The sequence below is a fragment of the Semicossyphus pulcher genome, unplaced genomic scaffold (assembly GCF_022749685.1).
Source record: "Semicossyphus pulcher isolate SPU_LCO1_2020_fin unplaced genomic scaffold, fSemPul1.0.p SCAF_17, whole genome shotgun sequence".
Taxonomy (NCBI): Eukaryota; Metazoa; Chordata; class Actinopteri; order Labriformes; family Labridae; genus Semicossyphus; species Semicossyphus pulcher.
Window position 1 is genome coordinate 11602795 of NW_027211681.1, and position 19912 is coordinate 11622706.

Genomic DNA, 19912 nt, shown 5'->3' on the forward strand with positions numbered 1-19912 from the left:
TTATGTTAATCTTGGAATTAATTAAAATTGATTACATTAATTATATTTAAGCATAATTATGACCTCTGGCTACAAGTGGATATGAAATCCTGCAGGATGTTGGTGTTAATCACATTTGTGCCGCTCTTGTGAGAATCGATCAATAATGTGGAATCATTTTATGATTGATTGCAGCAGAGTGTGTTACTGTGTGGTTTCTACAAGACAAATCTGCACGTTTTATGAAAAGCAAAGACCCACTAGAAGACTGTACATGAGGAATATTGTATTGATTTTTCATTTTGACACTAAAACCAAATGTATTTGTAGTAGTTAATTAATTCTCTATCAATCTGTGACCTGTAACTCCAGAACAGTCTCAACTCAAGGTTCGTTTACTGTCTTGTTCCATCATGTAGCTTTCTACCACATCATGCTGTTTTCATCTGCAGGAGTTTGCGGGTGTCAGCATGTGAACTTAGAGAGGAGAAAGTTTTGTCTGCTGCTGTTCCCAAGGTCAGATATAAAATTTAGCCACAGACTGTAACCCTGATTCCCAGTTTGAATATTATAGCACAATCCTCACACAAATTTTAGATTTACCACTCGTATTTGAAAGATTTAAGAGCCATTTCAGTCTTGCAACTGGGCTATCTGAATAAAATACAAATCTGTAATACTATAGAGTGTACAGGTCTTTATAGGTCGTTGGTCACTCCCTAGTTGAAGTTACACCAAGAAAAAGTGTTAAAATAATTGTAACCTTATCAACATCTTCTTTTAATGCAAAGTTTTAACTTTTTTTTTTTTTTTAGTGGTTAAAATGAGTTCACGTTAATAAGAACAACGTTTGTTGTGTGTATTTATCCTCCTTTACACTTAATTTAGTCTTTTAAGCTCTTTTATTTGTTTGGATGATTGAATGACGCTTAACTTCCGGTAAAGGTTTGTAGCGCGATAGGACCAAAATCCACTCAATAATTAACAAATCCAAACTTCAGACTGTTAGTAAAACCATTTAGGCTATAATTATGAAAAACATATGCAAACATATAAAATTAGAAACTAATTTCCCTTTATTTATTAATTACCTAGCCTACTATATGTCAATGGGAAAAGCATTATAGTGTATTAGTGGGCACTTGATTAGTAAGACTTGATAAACGGCTCCATATTAAAGGTGCGACCTGATATGGTTTCATTATTGAATATTAAACTGGTGTGGTATGGTGTGGCAAAAATCTATAAAACTACAACATTTAACATCCAAACCACCTCCTCCTCTGAGCCAGTGAGGAGACTGACAGCCAGCTGTTCAGCTCCGGAGTTCCTCGAAACCCCCGGAGTGGGAGTGTCTGGTGATCCCTCCTCACCGGCCAAATCTCTCCCCTCTGCCTCCCCTCTCTCACTCTCTCCGCCCCCTCCTGTTCTCTCCATCTCACCCTCTCTCTGCCTGGAGGACGCATGCGGCTGGAGCAGAGTCCCGGCATCTCCTGGAGCCGAACCAACCATCCCTGCGGAGGCGGTTGGTGAGTTCCTCCCTCCCCCTTTGAAGCTTCCCTGTCGGCACGCGGCGGAGAGAGCAGACGGCTGGCTGTCCCCGCGCTCGCGCCGCCGACCGGGAAAGACAGCCGTGTGCCAGGTATCATGACGCACCACAAAATTGGGCACTTGCCTGGACTTTCTCTGTGTGGGTCTGACATGTGACGGTACCCACGCAGTTTGAGTCGAGTTTTGACCGGACTGGTTCCCCCTGGACGGAGCAGCCGCGTGAGACCTGTTCGGGTTGTCATCTCCGTCCTGCGTTTCATGTTGTTGTCAGTGTTTGATGATGTCATTATTTCTTTCAGATGGATCCGCGCGCTGCTGCTGCGTCGCATCTCTCAAAGTGAGAAGACTTTCTCTGCCAATGTGCGTCCCCTGCTTCTCAAACTTGGACCGCTGCCTCTGTTCGTTGTGAGAAAAACCCAGGCTCCTCTCCAGCTCTGCAAGCCTCTGTCTCTGCTGACTAACGATGTGGTGGACGGTGGTGTGAAAAGGGATTTAATAGCCCATAACCGTAACTTAACTATCACCGAATCAACTTTTCCTCTGCGGATGAAGATTAGTTTGCGCGGTTTATGTGGAAGTTAGTGCGCTGGGAGTAACTGGAGCTCACACACCTTTCCGTTTATCGGTGTACCATTTTACCTGGAATAGTCTTAACATTGAAAATCCAAGAAAGCACTTGACTAGAAGGCATCAGAAGCGAGCATGATGCTCAGATCTCTTCCCTTCTGTGGTTGCTGACGCACACCGGGAGCGAAATGGGATTGTAAAACCATGTGGAGTCTTTCCTGAGTCACTTCTCTCCGCGGGTGTATGGAGCAGAGCAGCCCGAGGATGACGAGCGGAACCCGGGAGACGCCGGTGAACTCCTCCCCGGCGGTCGCTGCCAACGCGGAGGGAGAGGAGATCGAGGTTTTGGAAAGCACTGATGTCCTCCCTGTGGCTCCTGAGGACGTAAGTCTTAGTCTACACAAACATACACCTTGTCCACATTTGACCACTAACACGTTTTTGCTGCTAAGAAGCAGGAACTCCACTTTCCTGTACATGGAGCAAATTTTCACAGTGCTCTTGGTGTTATGAAGCAGAATGTCATAGCCTAAAGTTACTTTTAGAAGGTTATATATCTAAATGTCAAGGAATAACCCATAACTGGAGTTTTACAGTTACACCAGAGGGGATTTAAAGACACACACGCACACACGCACACACGCACACACGCACCTCTTGCTCCATTAGATATCCCAGACTTTCTGATAGCCCACTATAAAGAGCCCCCTTCCATATAATGATCCACACTTGGGTACCTTATTATCTTTTCCTGCGGCTCATTGAGCACCATGATCAGATAATAACAGCATGTGATTGCAAGACTACAATTAAGGCGAATGCACACTGAGAGGATCATTTCCAAACAGGTGCTTCCTCTCTGCTCAGGCACCTGTCTCTGAGATTTTTCCTGTCCTCCTCGTCCCCTCGCTCACTCTTACACTTGCTCTCTTTTTCTCTCTTCCCCTCATCTCAGCAATGGAAGTCTCTGTTTGACAAGGTATGTAGTGCAAGCTACGGTGACTTGAATCTTTTGTGCATGTTTCACTCATTGTGGAGCAGTGTCGTCTCTGCTCATCTGTGTGTGAACTGTGACATAACCTTTGTTATTAGCCTGAACAGCTGATGCATTGTTTTGCTTAAAGGTCATGAAACACGGGTAAGATTTTGGATGAACTTGGATGCAATCAAACTAGGGATGCACGATATTGGATTTTTTGCCGATATCCGATATGCCGATATTTTACAACTCATTTAGCCGATTACCGATACCGATACCGATATTCTTTTCCCGCACACCTAATTGCAGAGATCATCATCTCTCTTTGTATTGGAGTTAGCGTACAGTATAATGGTGATACTCTTATCACATGTGTTACAACGGTCGGGGTGACGGGTCTTGAGATGGTTAATCAAGTTTGTAGTGTTGACAGACTTTGCCTTGGCTCCTCCTCGTATCACCGAAGCTGAGCAGTCATTGCAAATAGCAGTTTTGCTATCTATTTCGGACGCTTTGAAAAACTTCCACACCACGGACATTTTGGCTTCTAACTCTCTCATGCTGCAGGTAGACACACGTGACGTCATCACGCCGCGCAGGTCTTCTTCACGCCAAGGACATGCGCCGAGGTCGGGCATTTAATCAAGTATGCAGCCCATTATTTTATTGGTTAATTATATCGACGGATATCGGCATGTTGGACGATATCCGATGGTTCATTTTTAAGCCGATAACGTGGCGATAATATCGTGCATCCCTAAATCAAACCCTTTAAGCATCAAGGGGAGCAGGAAAACAGAAAAACTTTTTATATGAAAAAATGTTGCACATCAGGAAATGAAAAGCCTATATTACATTTAAAGGCGTGAATGTCACCAAAGTAGTCCATGTATCATGACCCTGACAACTTAATTGTGCTATAACACTGGCTTTATCACTAACGGAGCTGATTTAAAGCTGCACTACAAACTTTTGCATGAGATGAACTTTTACGCCAAGAAGCCATGTTTCATGTTTAACTTCACTCAGCCCACTCATTTTTGCCATTCTTGCTTATCTGTGCTTCTTAAAGCTTCCCAAAGGATCTCCTTCTTGTGTATACATCGATTTTATTTGCCCTCACCCTCTGCTTTCTGTAGTTTTTCTATCACTTGTTCATTTTGATTAGATTCTTTTTTGGGGGGAAAACATTCCCGGCACAAGAATTTAATTTGGCTAAATGAGGGGAAACGACCAGGTCTCAGCTGGTGGATATGGCAAAGTCTTCCCTTATTCAGCCCCAGTTTGTGATTTAGGCTGATTAGACAAATGTATTTTTAGATCAAAATCTTGCCGAGTGCAGCTTTAAATCCTTTGCCTGCTGGGCACCAAACACAGCAGAACATTCAGCCAGGATCTCCTGCAGAGCGGAGCATCAGAGGAGTGGGAGACCACCAGAGGCTGTGGGTGTGTCGCCCACTCACATCCACCCCCATAATACAATTAGGGTGATACATAATCCAAGATGCATTGATCTACTGGTCAGGCAGGTCTTGTAAGACACATGTGGGCACACACACACGCACACACATATACACACATTGTTGCAGCCAAGAAACCCCAGGAGAAGAGAGACACAGTCTGGCTGATCATGCAGGCAGCATGTTGGACTGACAGACGGCAAACGGGCCCCTAACAATCACACACACACATAAACACACTTACGCATACACAGACAACACTCTGTGAGGCTGCTGCAGCACCTGCCCACCCTGGGGCCCCCTACTTTCTCTGGAGGGATTGTATATGTGTGTGTGTGTGTGTGTGTGTGTGTGTGCAGGGGGTTAGTGGGGATGTGTAGGGTTGAGTCAGAGGCTCGTGTCAGGCTCACTCTTTCAGGGGGAAACAGAGGTCTCATGGGGCAGACGAAAGGCAAGCTGCTGTGTGTGTGTGTGTGTGTGTGTGTGTGTGTGTGTGTGTGTGTGTGTGTGTGTGTGTGTGTATGTATTAGTGATTGAGCATATTCTATGGACAGGCATTAAGTGGGCCTCTCAATCCTGCTGTCTTAATGCGTGCGGCGCAGCTTTGAATTTCCTCAAGTGGACGTCTGTCTAAAAACCGTGGGTTTGTCCAAATGGCGAGGTCGCTGCCCGGTCCTGCAGCTACAAATGTCCTTTCACTCTTTTATTCTCCTTCCCGTCTTCCTCCTCACAATGAGTTGCTCCATTTGTCAAGGGAGTGACCCCGGAGACCTCCAGCTTTTGTGAGGTGTCTAAGGAAGAGAAATGATGGGCCACTAAAGACAAGGAAAAGGAGGATTTTAAACCAGTCTGGCAACCTGTGTGACTGTGAGGGAGACAAGAGAGAAAGTCTGCTTGAAAACAGAGCAAGGTCTGGGGCTTTTATTTGTTTATTGCTGAAGAAACAGGGACATATAAGACAGGAAGTGTACTGTGTATATATAGCTTTGCTTTATTTGGCAGCATTTTGAGAGGCAAGACTTACCTCAGCACACACACACACACACTGGTTGGTTTAGGCATTTGACAACAGTTGGGGTCAGCTTGGGTTCAATCTGTTGCTCAAGGGCACTTTGACATTTTGACATGAAGAGGCGGGGATCAAACTGCCAACCCTGCAATTAATGGACGACCTGCTTGTTCAACACATCGCCATTATGACCCTGTTGTTTGAAGAGACTAAAGTTAGGTCGCACATCTAACAAACCACTACTTGTTCGGCATGCGTCACACATTTGTCCAATCCAAAAACACTTAAAACGGCTATTGGCCAGATATGCACTGCTGAAAAAGTCAACTACTATATCGATAACATCAATACCTTTGAGAAGAGACCATTTGCATGGTTCATTGTGTCTCAAGAAGTTAAAGGAGCAGTTCGCCCCTGGAAAAAGCCACTGTCAGTCAAAGCTGGTGTTCTCTGTAATCAATAGAAGCAATAATATTTGAAACTGGCGCCATAGCTGTGGATAAAGTTGTACAAACAGCTGGTAGTTTTGCACATTCTCGATCCTACAACACCCAGCGTGCATTGCGCCCCTCCCTCTGAAAGGAACGGCCCAGTGAGAGACTCAAGGACATTGATCGCTGCAATGGCTCAGAGCGGTACAGAATCTGAAATATGATGAGAACATACCGGTGTATCATCGGGTCTGCAGTCGACATTTCAAGCCTGATGATTTTGAACGAGACATGACATCGGAGGCGGGCGTCCTACATTAAGGAAGTGTAGTTTAGCGAGCCTCCTGGCCTCTGCCAGATGACGCGTTTTACGTAACCTGGTGGAGGTTTTCCAGTGCCCATTGTAGAAGCGGATAGCGTCGTCCATACCTCCTAGCAAAATGGCATTAGCTCTGAGGTTGAAAATCTGTGAACTGGCCCTTTAATCTTTTCAGCAAAGCCTGTGTCTGTCACACCCACAGCGTATCTGCACCTTTGAATATGCTCAGATAACTTTTTGTGCAGACTGGTTTCTTTTAAGCGTGCTCCATCTCAATAACTCCCCTTAAGCCACAATTTGACCTTCTAACCAGCAGTTGTGACCTATTCAATTAAACAAAATGTTTCAGCGGTAGAAAAAGATGTCCAGGGATGAAGCTGATGATGCATCTCTTGTGTTAATCAGTTCTGGCGTCCCTGCCTCATCAAATGCAGAGCACATTCATATCTGTCCGTCCCATCCGGCATGTTTACCCAGCAGAGACACACACAGGATCATCTTGTCTTTTTGTGTGGCCTTCCTTCATTTTCTTTAAATCCGTTTGCCCTGTGTACAAAACCTTCTCCGTGATATCATTTTAACGTGCTCCCATGTGAACTCTGTACATACAGCTATCAATTTCTGGGTTTCAGAGCATCGGGGGGCAGGACTCAAAGTGCTGCGTCGCTCTGTTCGCCTTTCCCTTCACTCCTCTCTGCTGTCCCCGGAGAGGATTTTGTTGCTGTATAAGTGCTTTCCTTTTGCTCTGCGTGCAGGAAGTGAGGGACCTCAGAATGCTTTGAATGTTGTTGTCCATCGCCTGAAACACAGAAAGAAGCATTTAATGAAGCAGAGGAGATGCTTTTAGGAGGATGACAGCTGCACTGCCCTCTCTGTCTACCATACAATCAAAGTGTCCCAGCCTCTGTCTGTCCTCAAACACACACACACACACACAAATCTGGACGGACTGACTCACATGATATGTGTATCATACAGAGGAAGACATGGGGCCTGTTTAGGAGTCTCCACTTTGTGCTGACTGACTTAAGCGCCCCTGAATGTTGTTTAGGATTTCTGGGGATTTGAGGATGGGCCGCAGTTTATGCCCTGGGTTGTGGCATGTTTAGATCGCACCCCAAAGTGAACCAATCAGTTGGTTTTTCGTGTGTCTGGAGAAGCTAAGTTGGCCACAATTTACAAGAATTCTTTTACCTCATTTCTAATCCTCTCATGTTCCTCTGTAAAAGTTTTCTCTTTTTAAGTTGTCTTAGCTGCACTGTGAGCATTTTTCAAAACGTGGATTATGAAGAGCACAGACGCGCTCTGTCATCTGAGGGATATGGGAATACCCCGGTGCTTGTAAAGCCTGAGATTGGAAGTCCCCATGTGTGCAGACTGGAAACCTGGCTCAACTCAAAGTAGACTTGTGGAGACAGGATGTATACAAACCATACACTGTTTATGTGTGTTTTTTCCGTGCTATAGAAACGTGTCTTTTCTCAGATGGCTGGTCACTAGAGCCTCGCAACAAGAATATTTCCCTGTAGTTGTATTAGAAGACTAGAAGCACAACAACAACCGGTGAAACGTCACAGTCGCCTTTGTGTTGACAGCCTGCTCCCGACAGCATGCTGAAATGCCCCAAGCACGCGCCTGCAGGAGCTTAGGGATTAAACACTTTCACATGGCTGCATACTTTCCATGAAAGTGTTTCCCCCTTAATTTCTTGCTTGGTGGCAGAGAAAAGCCCCTGAATGTGTGTTATGATCCCCGACCCCGAGCTGTAACCACAAAAATAAAAGTCTGTTTGATCTTTTAGGAATGTCTCATAGCCAGAGGGACTTATTCAGTGCATGCTATTGTACTGGGTATGCTGCACTAGCTCTGGGGTACATGTTTGATAATCATTCCATCACTTCTTAAAACCTCTGTAAGTTTGGCTTAAAGTGTGAAAAATCTAAAGTTGAGAGTCTTATTAAGCACTCACCAAAATCTGAGTGAAAATAAACAATCATAACTTTAAGAAAACGTAGTTCAAAAACGGCTAATTTTGCTGCTTAGACTACTTTAACACCGTGTGGCTCTGCACTAAACAATGGAGCATGTGACAACAAGTGAAACCCTTTAATCTGAAAATATTGACTTCAGCTGGTCACTTTATGGCGAGTTACAAAATGCTTTGCTGTCCTTATCGTTGTTAACAACTAGCATACACGCGGAACATTAGCTAAGATGCCCCTATTTGGTCTCAAAGCTATGAATACGATGCTAACTTATGGCTCTGTAGCGTTAGCTAGTGCCGTATTATTGCAGAAATAAACTTCCTCGTCAAGGCTCAACACCTGCCGCAGAAAATAGATCATAAACGGCTCGAGTTTATCTCTGGCAGATGAAAAAAGACACCCTCGGTCGACACTCAACAGCTGCGGTCGGCAACACTTGGCTGCTAAAGAAGCTAACGCTAAGTGTAAACAGACGAGTGGCCGTGTGGGACTTATTTCCCTGATTGGTCCGCGGAATTGATTGCATATTTTTCATAATATATACCCAAGTAACCACGCCAAATTTCAACCTAATATAAGAAACTTTAGATGCTAACTTTTATTTACATAAATCCTAAATTATACGGTCTGAAGACTGCTGTGGATTCAGTGCTCAAGGGCCTTTAATGTAAGTAATGGCAGTGAGGTCTCTTCAGCTAGTGTCATTAATTAAAACAAGCAGAAATTAAATAGCAGGGTAGCCACCTGTCTCCGGTGGGACTCGTGTTTCCCAGAGTTTCTGTCGTGCGTTTCAATGAGCCTGTTAGTTAGACATTCAGCGGCCATGCCTGAGAGTAAAGGGAGGTCATTATTTAAAGTCATTCTGTCTGGCAGAGCCGCCTCACCTCATCGCAAGGCACAGCTGGCACCTTCTTTTCAGCAGCGCTCTCTCTCTCTTTCTTTTTTTTTAAGTACTCTTCAGATGAATGGTCCACCGCCCAGGTAACTGGCACTTAATGGATGAGCCGACTGGGAACCCTCAGCTGCGTTTGCTGGTGCGTGGCAGGGATGGCATCAGCATGTCCCGCCACGCCCTGTCAGTTTTACCTACATTAAAGCAGCGGGAGGTTTAGACCGCAGTCTGCAAATACTGATTGGTAGTCTTAGATAGCGTTTGCAGGTGTTCAGTTAGTATGTTTGGGTTGGTGAGGATGTCTCCTTTCTTTGGTCTGTAAGGAAAGTTCCAGGTGCATCGGTTCAAGTGACCAAAACATTTTCTTTTACTTTTTTTCTTCCTTAAATAAGACATGTTTTTGGCCTCTTCTTGAGTTCCTTTCCTTTAAAGTGCGCAGCTTCCTCTGTCTTTTCCTCTTTCATCCTCATACTGATGTGCTCATCAGCCTAATTGGCATTGACACATTCACAGATGGCGGGGTCACAGTCTGCTGACCCGCTCATCTAACTACAGCAGTGATTGACACCAGCTGAGTCATGGAGATGACTAACTGACGCACAGTTTGTGGTGGTATTAAACCGTGTTTTGTCATCATTCAGGATTTTGAGGCGGCAAACGAAACCTCCCCCCGATGAAATAACTGAAAAATGCCTCGAAAATGTTCAGTGAGAGATGTAATCATAGCTCATCTTTCCCCGCTCCTCTGCCCCCCGCTCAGCTCCAAATAGATTTCCTTAATGAAAGGCACAGTTCCAGTTGGCAGAGTGTGAAAACAGTTGCCGCTTTTATGCAGAGGTAAAAATAGCTGCCGTGCCCGTCGATCTGTAAATGTAAGAAAGACGACGTGTTGGTTTACCCGTAATTGGCTGCGATGTGCAAACTCATAGCAGCCAGTCTCTTTTGATGGTTGAACGGTTCAGTGATCCACAGCCTCCATATGCTTTCTGTTCTGTTTGCTGTATGTTTGTACCCACCAGACCTAAAAATGTAAATCCATTACTGGAGGTCGTAGGAGGGCACAGGAGCCCTGCTGAGTGAGCATGTGTGTGTGTGATGCAGGCTGGTATGCTGTCAGAGTGAATTTCGCTGGAACTCAAATTAAACCCGATTTGTCTGCTTCTCTTTCATCCCCTCTCTCTCTTATAACGTCCATCCCTCTTTCTCTCTGTCTCTCATCTTTTTGTTCTAAAGTCTGATTCCCCATCAGAGTAATGTGGATGACAGTGCAGATGTGAGGCGGCTTCTGTCTCAGTCTGCTCATCGATGCTTTCATCTCGCCTCTTTCATTTGCTTGGTGCACGTTTGTCGGCCATTTTTACACCCTTCATCGGTTTTATTATAACGGCTCAAAAAGTGAAGGTGGAAAAAGGTCAAATCAGGGTGCTTCTAGTGTTTGCTTCATTGTAATGTTTTACTTAGTGCAGTTAAGCAAACATATTGACGCCTTATTGTTTTGGTCTTTGTTAAAGAGGCCCTAAGCAGCCACACTAAGCCAGTTAAACCTGTAAAGGCTGTTTTTGTGTGAAATCGATTTGCAGCAAAATCACTGTTTTCCTGGTCTATTCAAAACCTGTATCTTTTTCCAGGGGCGGCTGTGGCTCAATGGTAGAGTCGGTCGTCTCTCAATCAGAAGGAAGGTTGAGGGTTTGATCCCTCTGCTGCAGTCACATGTAGAAGTGTCATTGGGCAAGACACTGAACCCCAAATTGCTCCTGAAGGTATGAATGTGCATAGATACTGAATGGAGATTGGCACTTAGGCCTTTGCCATCAGCGTGTGAATGCGTGTGTGAATGTGACATGTAGTGCAAAAGCGCTTTGTACAATCCATTTACCATTCCTCTCCTATGCAGACCAGGCAATCTAATTCCTGCACTCATGGGTGTTTCTGCCACACAGCCCAAGGCTATGACGGAGCAAGCACACAACATGATTTGCCAAAATACCTTTTTTTACTCTCAACACTCAAAAGGAAGAACTAAGTATTTGTTTGTGTTTTTCGGGCTTGAAAAGATACAAACTTTCAGGTTTAGTCGGCCTAAGATCTCAAAACAAACCGCCTATCAAAAACCACGTCAAAAGTGAAAGTGTTTAGAGATGTTTCAAATGTCCAAACTTGAAGGCGAGGTTAAAAGCCTGCAACCATGGAAGTGGGCAAAACACAATTACCCTCACTTTCCTTCAGTCTTTACTTGACGGCATTCATCGTTTTGCACTGTGATGAATGCACAAAGAGTGGCAGAAGTAGTTGTAGTATAATGGATAAAGCTTGAGAGGGAACTTTAAACCCAGCTTACTTTCTCACCTCTAAATACCTGATGAATCACGGCATTAAATGAAAGTCATTGTTAGGTTTTTTGTTCTTGAAAACATTACCTCAAATTCAGACGAAGGAAAAGTGTGTAGGAGACTTTTCTGAGGCCGTCAACCATCTGACAAGCACACTGATTTAAGCATACTAACCTTTATTGGCGACTTGCTGCCCAATATTTTCGGCCTACACATGGCAGCAAGGCAACTGACAAAAGCCCTCCTAATCAACCCACGATGTTGCACAGCTTCCAGCTTCCTATTTCAGTCTGTCACTGCGATCCTCCGAGGATCAAAGACACAGTGCAGTTCCATTCATTCCTTACGGCTGAAACTGTAATACCTTCCCACAGGTTACAGTTACAGAGCTGCTGACAGAGTGACGTGCCGGCTATGACCTGTTACAACAACACCTGGGGGGTTGTTGTCATGGTTCTATGTGTGTGACAGAGTAGTTGTTCTTCTGTTTTCTAGTGACGGCTCATGGAGCACAAAGTGGAAAATGTCTGTTTTCTGTCACAGAGGTTTTAGACACCACGGGGGTAAAAACACACACACAAGTATTTTAGGACACATTCCTGTGCAAAAGGCCGCACAGGTCCACGGTGAAGCCTGGCAGGTGCACTGTTGACACGTGTACAATAACCCTGTGTTTGCTGTGTACACCTGTTTAATGATTTCTGCCTCTTCAGTCAAGCGCCTCCCATTAGGGAGCGTTACACACTCCTTCATCCCCCCTCTGTTCTCCCTTTGGAGGACCATTTCACAGAGACAGATGGCGACGTTGACGAGCACCACAAACGAAAGCTGACATCTACCAGCGCAGATGTTTACGCCTGCGTGCTGGATTTATGATGCCAGCTACACTTCTTAGATTTGAACTCTAAATTGTTTGCAGGCTTTCAGATCACTTTGTCTTGCTATGTGCTCAGCTGTGCGTGAAGCACTGTTCAATCAAACCAGCTTCTCCCTGCTTATTCCTCCTGCTCTCTGGAGAGTGTGAGCTGAAGTCAAGGCAGGCTGCGGTGTAGACGAGATAATGCGAGGCACTCATAATTCAAAGGTAGAGGCTTTCTTTGCTTCTTTAGAGACGCCCACGCTATAAACCTGTAGCTAAAGTAGTTAGTTTGCATTTCACAGCGACATCTCTCTCTGGATTCATCAACTTTGAGTATTTGTTGTATATTTCTTTCATACAAATCTGTAGATTACCTTTTAAAGACATCAGAACACCCTGCGGTTGTTCTGTCTTTTGTCTCTGTCCTCTGTTGGCCTTCTGTGACTTCTGTTTTGCAGAAGCTTTATTGCCTGCAAAAAGGAGTGTCTCTTTACTTGACATTTTATTTACAACAATTAAAACAATTCCAACCTTAGGGTCCCAGACAGCTTTGGGCCTGTAATAGACTCTGATGTGATAGTCTGACAGGCACTTTAAGAATGCTATGACGACACATGTTGCTTCCCCCAGACTCTCTGGGTTGTCCCAGTTTTGGGATCAGAGTTCGTAAAGAAGAAGAACAACACTGTTTACATTCCACTGTGAACAAACAGCTCATTATGATTCACGTCTTATAGAAACACGGGATTTTTCAAATGTGTCTATTTTGGTTTGTTTACCCAGAGAAGTATATGCTGCAGTGATACACACCCTAATCTGTTAAATACACTATATTTAAAGTGTCAGTAATCCCACTTATTTTAAACCAGATGATGTCATACAGTTGTATTTTAACACGACTAGGTCCAAACCTAGTATGCGGCTGACCGCATCAGGTCAATGTGCGCTTTTGTGGGCAATGTGTTACAAGGACTGTCCTTATGAGGCTGATGACAATGTGTATGAAAGCAGACGTAGGTGAGGACAGCGGATGAGCAGCGGAGGAGCAGCCCCGCCTACTCCCCGAACAAAGTATCCAGAGCCGTATAGACAGAGAGTCGCGCCAGTGGAGGTCCAATATGCTCCATGATCCACCATTGTGATGTCGCAACTCTCTCTCTCTACGGCTCTGAAAGTACCGACACTCAGTCAGTGACTCACTCAGTCAGTCAGTTACTCAGTCACATACAGACCCGTGTGTCCAAATAGAACAATAACACAGTATGTTGAAAATAAATATAAAAAATCTGAAAAAAGAAAAAATATTACAAGAAAAAACATTATAAAAAAAGTAATATTTTACAAATTAATTCCTTACATGTAAGTACCATAGAGTGTGGCTGGCCCTGTTCGTGTCTAGCAGTATCCACCTTTCACACAAGTGACCACACCCCATAATTTAAGGCTTAATATAATTAAAACAGGTGAATCCCAGGTTGTATTTAAAAAAATTCCCCCCTGTGCAGTTTTCATTAATGGAGAAATGAACTATATATAACAAAACCATTTTTTGTGCTGTAAAACTTTTTAATATGAGGCCTAATCGGGATTGGCTCACTTTTGGAGCCAGCCTCAAGTGGACACTCAAGTAACTGCAGTTTTTTGCACCTCCACGTTGGCTTCATTTTTCACCAGAGGTTGCTGCTGGTAAATATAGCAAACACATAAAGCTTAACACTTTTGTTTTTCAAAGAACTTCCTGTCTTAATTTATCTGCAAGTATAAAGACTTGAGTTGAAAGAAATGCAAAGGATTGTTTCCACCTTGACATGTTGAGTTTATCAAGTTAACATCCGTATATGAGAAGACACGTACTGTAAACATCATGAACATAACTTGCTGAATTTTGTAGGACAGTAAAGTTCAGTTTTCGCCTGTTAGATTAAAATGTTCTGTGATGCTCAGATCCCCTCTCTGTTGTAATGGCTCCCTGGCCTGAGCCTGGCCCAGCACGGCAGGTCAGCAGACGCCCAAGGTGAGCGGCAGTGCTTAGCTTTCACCCAGATCTCCGTCCCCGTCCTGTCCCCTCCGTGTCGTCTTACAGGGCATCGCTGCCAAAGCCTGCCAGCAGGGCAAAAAGTGCTGGAGTGGCAAACTGTGACAAGGAGAAACCACATGACACGACACAAAAACAACAGACCCAGAGAAAATATAGCCATTTTTGACCCCATACTCCGTCCTGTATTTGTCTTTGTAGCAGACTGCAGGTGTGACGTCACAGATAAGTAAAGAGCTCAGCTACTACATGGAGTTATTCAGCTTGTAAAAACATGGCCAGATGTCTTTTATATGATTCACTGATGAAGGCTCATGACGAACAGGTAGATAAAATTAGGTCACAGGAGGTTCTGTTACCCTCTTATTTTTGGTCCTTACACACATTTGTCTGTAAAAAAGATTAGAATATAATGTCATATTTGTCAGACTTTGTCTTTTGTGCTCAGAATAGTGTCGTGGAGAGATAATGATTCACTGTGCAGGATATTGTTGCAGGCCTTTCAGCTTTAGCCCAAATATCTTGTGACACTTGCTCATTTCATGGTTGAGCAGGTGGAAACCTTGAACACTGAAGCCCAGAAATCTCACCTTCAAAGTAAGAACGCACTGACTCGACTTTTTATCTCCTATTACTAATTCCAAATCTCACCTCACACAGTGTCTGAGTACAAAACAGAGTACTCTGTTATGTACAGAATCTACGTACCTCATTATAGGTAACTCATTTCAATCGCAGTGAAGTAAGAAGAGGGTTTGCTTTTTAACTTAAAACTGGGCTGTCAATTAGAAACAGTATGGAACAAGGATTGTTCACACCATGGTCTGTACCCAATGGGCTAAAATGGCTAAGCAAGGTCAGGGTCAGTGCTGATCCAAGCCTGTCAGACTGGAGCATACATCACTTAAAGTAAGCCACATTGACTGTTGGTTGGTAGTTGTGGGCGGGTTATGATGTCCCAGCTTTTACAGAAATATATCTTCTCTCAATGGCCCTGGAAAGGCCCATTATCTTGTAGTCAAGAGCTGTTAATATTGGGTGGTGAAGTGGTTAGCGCTGTCGCCTCACAGCTAGATGGTTCCTAGTTTGAATCCCAGTTCGGACGTTGGGGACCTTTCTGTGTGGAGGCATGCGTGGGCTCCCGGGCGACTTTAGGTTAATTGGTGACTCTAAATTGTAAGTGTGAAAGGTTGTCTGTCTCTATCTGTCAGCCCTGTGATTGACTGGCGATCAGTCCAGGGTGTACCCGCCTCTCGCCCAATGACAGCTGGGATTGACTCCAGCCCCCACATGACCCTAAACAGGTGGAATTTCAATTCAGTTTAATTCATGAAGCCCCTGGACGTTCTGGCCAGAGATCTGTTCCTACATCACTCTCTGTTACGGGGTAGTAAAGTCTGTATTTATTGGGGCCAAATTGTAGGTTTTTCATGAACCTCCCAACTGAATATTGAATTAAAACGGTTAGGATCGGTCTAATAGGATATGGAAAGTTTCAGGAACTGTAGATGACCGAAAAACTATCCTCCTTTTATTACCGTAAAGTTAGAAGGTTTTACTGTTGTCTTTGGTCAGGTCACCTCCAAATGTAGCTGTAGTGATTACATCCCAGTGTGTCCTTGATGCATATTGGGAGCAGTCACACTTCAGGATATTCAAACTGCATCAGCAGGGCCAAGGAGAGCCTTTAGGCTGTCTGTCCAGTAACATTTTCACCCCGACTGTGTCGACGTGTCTAATAGAAATCTTGTCAGAGTTTCAGAGGCAGACGGGGGGGAAATTGTTATCTCTGTCGCTGGGTTTACCGCTGCCACAGTCGCAGATACAGCGGCTCATCAGGGTGCTGTCAGGGTCCGGCGCTGAGGGTGTCATTATGACAAGAATTATCTCCTTCAAGGGAAACAGCTGCCAAGGCGGTGATAACTTACAGTTTCATTACAGGTGGAATAAGGATTTGTCAGTTGTCACCAGAGCCTCCCCAAAGTACCTGAACTTTTTTGTGTTCAACAGTGTTTATGTGGGCACAATAAGAATGTTTTTTATTGTGGTATTCAAGGTCCCTGTGTGTGTATTTGGGTTTTTCTGTGTACTCTAATGAAACAGCGCTGTGTGCGTTTCTGTCTGTTGTTTTGGTATTTTCTGTCTAAGTGTTGGCAGGGTCCACAGTTCACTTCATTATCTTCACTGTCACAGCAGAGCTCATTATTTTGAGTGTCTGATGCCTCAACAAGAGCTGCGAGTTGTTAAGATATTGCCTGTGAGACCGTGCTCCCATTAATCACATGGGGAAGAATGGAAGGAGCGTCGAGTAATTTCACTTCCTCTGAGTCTTTAGCTGACTTTTCTTTCAAACTTAATTTAAACAGGACAGAAAAAAGTGCTATATGATTCAGTCAAAGAGATAATATATTATAAGTTATACCAGCCTCACACCAAAGGTCTTTTCAGGTGATTTCACTGTAGTAGACAATTTTCTAATGACAGAATAAAATCGTTTTACTGGAGTTGAGTCACGCTCCTGTCATGTGGATCGTTTGGTGTAAATTGGTCACAAAACTCTGTTCAAACTGTCTTAAATGTATATTTTTCAGATAAAATGAAACATAGTTTATATAATATATACGTTTCTATTCTATCATGCAAAAAGTGAAGTTCAATGACATGCACAATATCAACATTCAGTAGGTAGATACATGGAGGGGCACAAACAAGGCCTGCTGTTACCATGTCCTACATGCATGCAACATGATTGCTGTTAAGACATAGTGTTAGCATGTCCACTGTTAGCACATCCCCTGTTAGCACGGCATGTTCTTTGTTAGCACGTCCGCAGCTAGCTTATCTATTTTTACCACATTGGATTTTAGATTAGTTGAAGCATGAAAATGTCAAGTAGGTGAGAGGGAAATGCTTTGCTAGCAACTGCTAACTTGTAATCATAAACCAGCTAACGTTAAAGCCTAAATCAACAAAGATGAACTTCTATGGCCAAAAGCTGCTTCTTATCTTCCTGCTTCCGATCATTGTGTGATTTATTCTTGAAAATCTTATAGTCTCAGTCTCAGTGCTAAATAGCACTAAAAGTGGTTCCCCTATGATTACGGGCCAAAGAACCCCTTTTAGTGCTATTTAGCACCATTTTGAGTGTGAATCTGCCTTTCTTCTGCCCTACTGGCTCAAAAATGTAAAAACAATATAGTGCAACTGTAGCGAACCCAGCCAGATAATGGTGAAGCGTACTGATGTTTCCAGATGAGTTTATTAATGTACAGCCGTTTGTTCTTATTTTGCACATATATCCTTTCCTTTCAGGAACACCGTAAGAGCTAAGGACAGACAAATAAAACAAAATGAGCTCTTACAAACAAATAAACCATCTTAACCATGAAATGACTCAAAGGCTTCCTTTAGGTTAACATCACAGCATACACACATATACACATATACAGGCTAAAGTTAGCTTAACCCGCAACATAAATATCAGCATGGTGAAAATAAACACTCTCTCACAGTAAGTCCGCTAAACACACATAACTCCAAGCAAAACATATTTTTACAACATACCTTGTTCCTAATTCTAGCCAGGTGCTTAACGCATACAGGGAAATCCTTAAATTGTGGAGCTATGTTGATCTCTGACCGTCCCGTGTTATTGTCTGCTCCGTGCGAAGTCAAGTCGTTATTAGATGCACAACTTCTACTTCCGGCCCAAGAGCACCAAAATAAAAGCATGTAATAGTAAAAGCGGAAACAACAAATAAAAGCATACAGGCAGCGATAAAGTTATTAAAACCCTTTTTAAGACTTACTTACAGCTACAGTATAGTCTTCTAGTCATTCTACATAGCACCATTTGACAAAAGAGGTTCCCCTATGATTGGCACCATTTCTGTTGAAGCAATATAGTGCTATATGGCACCTCTAGTTGTTCTATATAGCACCTTTATCACATGGTGCTACATGGCACCTCTAATGGTTCTATATAGCAACTTTGTCACCTGGATGTTTTCTTCCTCCAGTAATGCTGTTTGAAAGAACTCCTCTCTCTCGCCTTAAAAGGAAAGTGGAGTTGGTCGTAGTGAGAGCAGGGACTGTTTCTTGTTCGCTGACCTCTGAGGATTATGGGAATAGGATTATGAAGTAGAGGGTGCCTGAGTGGGGCTTTCCACCACCACCAAGGAACAAGAGACAGCTGACTGGCTGGCCGCCTGATGTAGGCGATTATTGTGAGCTCCTGCTTGCATAATTTGCCCCAAACACTCCATGATGTAAAATGTCAGTGGTGGCAGACAGCACTTGCCCCTCACACTGTTATAAAATGTATTTTCCCTCTGGTAGGGGAGGGGTTTTTGTTGAAGATTGACAGACAATTTGATGGCTCCCATCCGACCCATATGGCAACCTTGAAAATGTTTCCGACAGGCCCGCTAGCTCTCCCATTCTCGTTCCAACTCTTGCCCCTTCTGCCTCCTTTTAGAGCCTTTTCTTCTTACGATTTAAAGAAAATAAGTCGGAGGGGGCCTCCCACGGGGGCAGCCCCAGCCTTGGGTCCATTCGCCAGCTATTAGAGATCATAAATCTCTACGTTGAATGGAGCGGCTGCCATCAGCGGTGCAGGGTTTTGATGGCGTTCTGGGGGGGTTTGACCTCGGGGCAGGCCTGGAGCAAAAGGAGGGACTGAATGGGAGAGAAAGACGGCTCGTTAAACAAATGTTTCTCCCTCCTTTTTGTTCCCCTTCTGATTCTGTGAAGAGCTGCTGAATGTGCGGAGCAGGAGAGGGATGTTTGATAGAGGCTTTGGCCTGGCGGTAATGAAGGGTTCTCACCTCGGTGTAAATGGGAGGTTTGGGGGGAAAAGGTCACCAATTTCCATCTTTGTCTCTGTGCTGACCTGCCTGTGCCCTATGTTTGAGTGACACGGATACTCCATCACATTGTGTGTCTATGTGTGTGTTTGACAAGGATTTTGACTCATTTTGTGTCTTAGAAAAGACGGTTCACATTTACGTCTCAGTGAGAGTGACGTTAAGAGCTGCTGCGTTTAAGCTGTCTCTTCCTGGTAGCTGTTTGTTTGTCTTGAATCTGAATCTTGTTTTAGTCATTTTGTCTTCATACATGCCTCTCTCCAGTGTGAATGCTTTCACAAGCAGCGACAGGGGGTAAAGTGTTTATTTGAACACATGTTTAGACAGCCCGCTGAGGGCCGTTTGGCTGTCTGCTGCAATCCCCTTTGCTTCTGAAGACACCCTGGGGGCAGTGCAGCTTTCTCTCTCTCTTCATTTAGTCTGTCTCTCTTCTCTCCTCTTTTTAACCATCAACCAGTCTGTCCTTCTCCATCTTGCCTTCTGTCAAACAAAATCAAGCCTCACTAATGTGGATAATTTTGAAAAATGTTTCCTCTCGGTTCTGTCCCTTCATGCAGTCTTAGAAAACTGGTTCTAAAAAATGATGTTTTTAAAGTTATTTCCAAGATGCCATTCATAGTGTTTAAAGAGAAAAAAATAATTGAGTAACAT

At 43.9% G+C, this 19912-nt stretch overlaps 1 protein-coding gene across 2 annotated transcripts in view; it reads left to right on the plus strand.

Annotated features, from left to right (window-relative positions):
- The first annotated feature begins 2340 nt into the window (after positions 1-2340).
- rhbdl3 (rhomboid, veinlet-like 3 (Drosophila)) overlaps positions 2341-19912 on the plus strand; it is a 65659-nt gene continuing 48087 nt past the window's right edge. Inside the window, exons 1-2 of one of the 2 annotated variants that reach the window (XM_069665964.1) lie at positions 2341-2481; positions 3053-3076. In XM_069665964.1, the coding sequence (XP_069522065.1) occupies positions 2341-2481; positions 3053-3076 (165 nt within the window). The remainder of the gene's footprint in view (positions 2482-3052; positions 3077-19912) is intronic. The other variant, XM_069665965.1, reaches the window with a different exon arrangement.